Source organism: Hypomesus transpacificus, chromosome 15, assembly GCF_021917145.1.
Source record: "Hypomesus transpacificus isolate Combined female chromosome 15, fHypTra1, whole genome shotgun sequence".
Classification (NCBI taxonomy): Eukaryota; Metazoa; Chordata; class Actinopteri; order Osmeriformes; family Osmeridae; genus Hypomesus; species Hypomesus transpacificus.
Genome location: NC_061074.1, coordinates 39,227 through 45,327, shown reverse-complemented (window position 1 = coordinate 45,327; position 6,101 = coordinate 39,227). Strand labels below are relative to the sequence as shown.

At 46.0% G+C, this 6,101-nt stretch overlaps 1 protein-coding gene across 1 annotated transcript; it reads right to left on the bottom strand.

The window, feature by feature from the left end:
* Window positions 1–817: 817 nt before the first annotated feature.
* On the bottom strand, window positions 818–6,021 carry il10ra (interleukin 10 receptor, alpha). Its single transcript, XM_047035629.1, has 7 exons — window positions 5,658–6,021; window positions 4,657–4,777; window positions 4,292–4,458; window positions 3,997–4,139; window positions 3,643–3,808; window positions 3,305–3,420; window positions 818–2,893 (listed from the first exon to the last, which is right to left on the bottom strand). The coding sequence occupies exons 1-7, from the start codon at window positions 5,719–5,721 to the stop codon at window positions 1,955–1,957; spliced, it is 1,716 nt and encodes a 571-aa protein (XP_046891585.1). The 5' UTR covers window positions 5,722–6,021; the 3' UTR covers window positions 818–1,954.
* Window positions 6,022–6,101: the final 80 nt, after the last annotated feature.

The window sequence follows — 6,101 nt, the reverse complement described above, 5'->3', positions numbered from 1 at the left end:
CCCACGTGAACTAGCCAGTGAACTAGCGAAATACATGGATATTGTATATGATGTAGGCTGAAAATTAGCTCCCCCTATTTGAAAGACCAGCAGCCGCCACTGACGCACTCACACTCAGCTGGTAGATGGAGGCCACAAACAGACCAGGCATGCTCCCGGCAGGCCAGGTCATCACCAGGTATGTCATGTGATCCCCTTTGTGGAATTTGAGGTCCTGTTCTACCAATTCATGTTTGCACTACAAAGATTTATCAGACGTTTGAAGTTAATGTGTTGGTTAACAAAGAGACGCCGATCTCAATTTACTTTCCTTATACAAATGTAAATAACTGAAAAGTAAAAAAAATCTACATTGTATTTACTGATTCACTGATTGCTACCAGGGTGGAGTGTTCAGTCCATAATAAGTAACAGTAACAATGTTTGCTTTGTTGAGTTTTTGAGTGTTTCTTTGTTCCTGAATGGTGTCTGACGTAACCTTGACCTGGACCTGAGGTCCCACTGACAAGCTGAAGCAGATAAAGGAACTTGGTGATTCAGCTTCACTAGCCCCCCATGGTCCCATCTTTGCATACTGTATGGGTGTCCCATAACATCTGACGATAGGAGCCACACTATTGTGTGTTTAGAGGGGAGAGGGGTGTGTGTGTGTGAGTGTGTTTGTATGTCGGGATGTTGTGGTTTTCACTCATGGTTTATCAGTGTCATTTAGTTACCATTCAAGAAGTCTCTCACACACAGCAGAGAAACACATGAAACTCCTTAAATAAATTACACAACCTCACTAACACACACACACACACGTTTCAGAAGGACACCATTTTTAAGCACTTTAATCACAGGGACTCTTCCCCACTTCACTTACAGAAACATTCTGAATAAATAACATATTATATCAATAAATAACCCTGATAAGGGAACTCCTAACTGTCTGTGTGTTCTACTGGGAACTCCATGACACAAGCTGTCTGTAGTTTCCGTCAGTCAAAAAAGAACTAGAAGGAGGAAGTGAGATTTGGAGTGAGAGAACACAGCGTCACTAAAATGACCAACGTTATATCTGTCCCCCCCCACTCTCTCCCTATCTATAGCAGTACACTGTTGACAGGTTTCAGTAATGGTAAAGTGCTACTGGTCACAGCTCCCAACCCGAAGGTTGTGCTTTCTCATCCCGAGTCTGAGAGCCGATCCCGGGGGTCTCAGGATAAACCAGTGTGACATCTGTTTCTTTCAGTATGTTAATGAATGACACGGTAACTGGGGGTGGGTTTTGTCAATGTTTTACAAGAGACGTTATCATTTAGCAGTAAAGCTGTAGGAGCTGTGCTGGGGGTGCTGTTTGTGTAAAACGTTTGTCGTTTGCCCTATATGATTCTGTATGTGTGAAAAATATAAACGCCGTGACCTTTACTGACGCACGTATCCCCACAGCCAACCCACAATCGCGCTCTACGCTTGAGTATTCATCTTTCTCAGATGCCTATGTTAATCCCTCGCTCTTTTGAACAGTTTGGACCACTAAATCTCAAGCAGGCAAGGAGGGTGTGTCAGTTTCCATAGCAGGCACCAACCCCCAAAACATTTTTCATTACTGGTGAAATACTTCAGTTTCCCTCCCCCCTCCCCCAAATGGCCACCTAATAAACAATTGTCGAACAACTTGCCTGAATCATCTCACATCTGCTGCCACCAACCGTGGATCAAACCACTTCCTGCCTCACACAAAGTAACTGAAGCCTAGTGTGTCTGTTCTACACTTCCTGATATGGCAAGCAAACTACAGTGGCAAGACACATCTGTTGAAGAGGGACTCACACAATTCAGTCCGTTTACATTGAAATGCTTTTCACTTAGGAGCTGAATCTTCCTCACTTTATCACAGTGCTTCAATCAAAACTTTGATTTGCAGCATATTGCCTGGGCAATAACACTTGACCAAACTTAGTACAACATGTCAGCCTGAGGTCAGTTCAACATTACACAGAGAGATGAATGCCGTCATGTCGGCGTTGCAGTTTAGTCCTCCATCCAAAAGGGGGAGCTCTGACAGAGCTGTCAAGAGAGGGAACGACTCCCCCAGGTGGATGGACTGCTGGGGGGCATGTGGCATCAGCACAGAGTCCTCCAAGTTTGCCACCGTCTCCATGGGAAGGGGAGTGTTCCTCTGTTGCCCAGTTAACATCTTGCCTGTATTGCAGGTTAGAAACTGTCTCTGGGAGGTTGAGAAACATGGAGGCGCGATCTGGTGCTCCTCCTGCACTCTGTAGTTTCCTGTGTCTGAACGCACACACGCAACATGTCCAGACTTGTAGCCAGTCATGACGTCAGCCATGACTGTTTTTGTCTGCCAGTTTCCTGGTCTATAGCTTGTGATACATTCAGCCATGTCTATCTGTGTTTCAAAGGGGATGTGCTTAAAGCTATCTTTGCTGGCCTGGAGGTCCACCGAGCAGGGGCTCTGGCTCCGGTATCCATCCCCAGCAAGGTGCATGATCCTAGGAAGCAGCCCACAGTCCTCCCCATCCAGACTTCCAGAGGAACCCAGCTGGAGGTCTTGCAGGGGGGGCTCTCCTGTCCCACTCCTGCTGCTGGTGATGCTCTCCACCTCCCCCATGCTCCCACAGCCACTGTCCTCTCCCTCCCTCCTGTTTTCCTCTCCTCCCCTCCCTCCCTCACTCACACCAGAGTGGGACTTCACGCTGACTCCGCTGTCCAGACTTGTCCTACTCTCCTTCTCCTCCTTTGTTCTCTCCTCCTCCGGGGCAGGGGTCCCCAGCCCCCCCCAGCTCGTGGTCTCCGGTCGAGGGCTGGAGAGGAACCAGCCCTGATTGGTGACCACCTCCACGGAATCCCTCGCCAGGCTCAGGGGGAACCAGTCAGTCCTAATGGACGTCTGGTGGAAAGTAAGAAGAGAAGGAAAAAGTCAGTTAGCTGACATGACTAAACTCACCACCAGAGTAGCCCAGAATAGCTTAGCATAATGACACAGACTTGATAAGTTGGATGACAAACATGAAAATCAACATGAATCAGAAAGCCTTCTTGGAAAGAGGAAGACATGCGGCTGAACCGAAATTGTGACGAAACACACCGAAACATACTTGTTAGAGTTCAATCTATTAATTGTATAAGGACTGCTCTTTTCTTATCGGGTTAAAAACCTGTGGTAATGGTGGTCAAAAATGTATTAATATGCAGGAATATATGCAGACTAGAAGGCAGACAGACAGACAGACAGACAGACAGACAGACAGACAGACAGACAGACAGACAGACAGACAGACAGACAGACAGACAGACTTACCAGTGCTGCAGGCATTTTTTCTGGACGCCTCAGGACCCAACAGAGGGTGAGGACCAGGGCTAAGAGGACCACAGCCACACAGAGGACTGTAGGATAGACCCAGACCCGGACATTCTCTGGGGAATGACACAGCAGAGGTCAGTCATTGTAGAACTTGATTGACAAAGCAATTCACATTTTCCCTCACTGTGGGAAATGTTCTGCAAGACCTTAGTGATTGATATATTGACTGATGAAATCTTTAATAGACAGATTGAGAGTGAGAGATATAGACCGATCTATTGATCGATCGATCGACAGATAGACAGAAAGAAAGTGAGACAGATAGACAGTCTTACTGGGCAGCTGGATGCACTGTTGGGGCGAGGCCTCGCTAATGGTGGGACCCGTTCTGGACTCCACCGTGGCGCTGACGCAGTAGCTCCGCCCATGCAGGTTGTGGAATGTCAGCACCGCGTCCTCCCCCTCCTCATCCAGTCCTTCGGTCAAGCTCTGGACCACGACCTGGCAGACGCACAACACATGAAGAACACAGACCATACAAGCATCTACAAGATGCTACTAGTTTTCACCAGTACCCACAGCCCATGGATCCACAATCCCATAATGACACTATTCCATAAACCTGAAATTCTATAATTCCACAGTCCGGTCATTCCATCATGTTATCGTTCCACATTCTCCTCTCTCACCTTCTCCTGTCCTGTCTCCTGCAGGTACACAGTGTAGGTCATCCCAAACTTGAACATGTTCTTGAAAATGGGTTTCTTGTGGATCTTCACCATGACAGAGCTGGAGGTGGCCAGCAGCGAGAAGGTGGGGGGCAGCAGAAAATCTGGGTGAAGGAGGAGGAAATGGTGAAGGAGGAGGAGGACAACAAGGACATGAAAGTGAAAAAGAAATAGTGATAGTCTAAAACCAAGGCCCAACTGTTGGCTGAGATCGAGGCCTGTTTCAAACACAAGGCATTCTTCTCTGTACACTCACTGTTGGGAGTGAACATCTTCTGAGCCCAGCTGGATTGTGCAGCCATAGTAACCAGCCGAACTCTGACTCGGTATTTCTTGGTGTAGTTCTTGATGAGGCTTGTCAGGTCACAGGAGGTCTGGGAGGTCTTCTGACAGCCACTCACCACTGTCATGTTATGGCCATAACTAAGGGTCAGGAAGAGGGGTTGTTTAGGTAGACCGCATGGCTGGAAAGTGAGGTAGAATGATTGAATGGCTTCTGGATGGGTGGGGAAAGAAAATGATAAAGTGGTGGATGAATCAAAGTTCATCCACCCCTTGGTAAGGAATGAAGATGAAGAAGGTGTATGAGTTTGGTTGTGTGTTGTGGTGAGGAAGGCTTACATTCCCATCTCCACGCTGTAGTGAGTCCTTGGAGACGCCTCCCTAGGAGGGTCCCAGGTCACCGTCACCTTCTCCTCCCACATGACCAGGCTCAGATTGGCTGGTTTAGGCAGCATCTGTCCTGAAGCACAGAGACACAACACACCAGTCAGTCACACAAGCAGACTCAGGTCACTGAACATTTGGTTCAGAGAATGGGGTTTTGTGTTTTAGCAATTGTGAAAAACTGTAACAGAATATAAAAGAATACAACTGAACTTGATGACATTTTGTTGAACTGAGTCTAATTGAATCAAAGTGAATTGCAATTGCAACTGAATTTGATTTGGAGTCTACTCAACATTGACTTTAACAAAATTATAAGGGATTTTGCATTACAATCATATACTATTGAGAGTCTTTGCAGAGAAAGTATTTGAATATGTATGATGAATGTATGTAAATACATTTTACAGGAACAACAGAACAGAACGGTACATGAAGAGAATTTCCCCAAGGGAACTCCATCACACATGACCTCAGCAGAGTTTCCTCAGACACGTATTGCACAAAACAAAATTCTGTTTTGATCACTGTTTCTAGAACACTTTTGAGTTACGAAACCTACACAACATTTCTCTAACTTGTCTGTGAGTTTAGGATGTGAGGAGGATGTTCTAGTAAAATGTAATAAGGAGATGGAAATTGAATCACATCTCAGTGCTTCTCCTTTTATCTTGAGGTTGAAGCTACTTGACTGTAAATACTACCACAATCGCCAACCCCATCATTAATTTCTATGTTTATCAACAATAAGATCAACAGTCAATAAGAGAACTCCCTTTCGCTGCCAGAAATTGTAAGACACACATTAGAAATATGACGGAAACAATCATAGTTTAGATGTTCTCAGCTAAATCCAAATACAGTAGGATTCAAAAATACCGGAGATTCCTTCAGCCTACCATGACGTAGTTTAAACAGGAGATGTCCTCAATATAGCAATAGAAGTTTGTCAATACCTGATATGCAGTTTGCTGCGATCAACAGCAAACCCAGAATTAACATCCACCGTCTCCAATCCATGATCTGGTCCAAAAATCCTTTATTAGACAATAATCATCCTCTCCTACTCCTTAAGCGCTTTCCTCCGTTTCTCCTCTCTGTTAATCATCTCCCTCATTCATCTGTTCGGTATCCAGACAGCTGTCATAACAGGGCAGCGGAAGAGTTCTGTCCAAGCTTGTCTGTTCTGCGTTGACGTTCTGCTGTGGTAATATATGACTGATAGCGACAGGGGAAGTTATCGTGGTTTTGTACCTTAGCTGACATTTCTACCCCCCTACTTCCACTTCCCCCACCGGCAGTCTGTTGGAGTGTGAGAGCTGTGCTTTCCCTCCTGTGACACATACGTTTCTCTCTCTCTCTCTCTCTCTCTCTCTCTCTCTCTCTCTCTCTCTCTCTCT

What these genes read in the sequence shown, in the direction of transcription:
- il10ra (XM_047035629.1), bottom strand. Translation starts at nt 5,721, where the DNA reads ATGGATTGGAGACGGTGGATGTTAATTCTGGGTTTGCTGTTGATCGCA. An exon ending in ACAGTGCATCCAGCTGCCCA is followed by an intron (nt 3,421 to 3,642) that starts GTAAGACTGTCT and finishes GTCATTCCCCAG; the next exon opens with AGAATGTCCGGGTCTGGGTC. An exon ending in AAAAAATGCCTGCAGCACTG is followed by an intron (nt 2,894 to 3,304) that starts GTAAGTCTGTCT and finishes ACTTTCCACCAG; the next exon opens with ACGTCCATTAGGACTGACTG.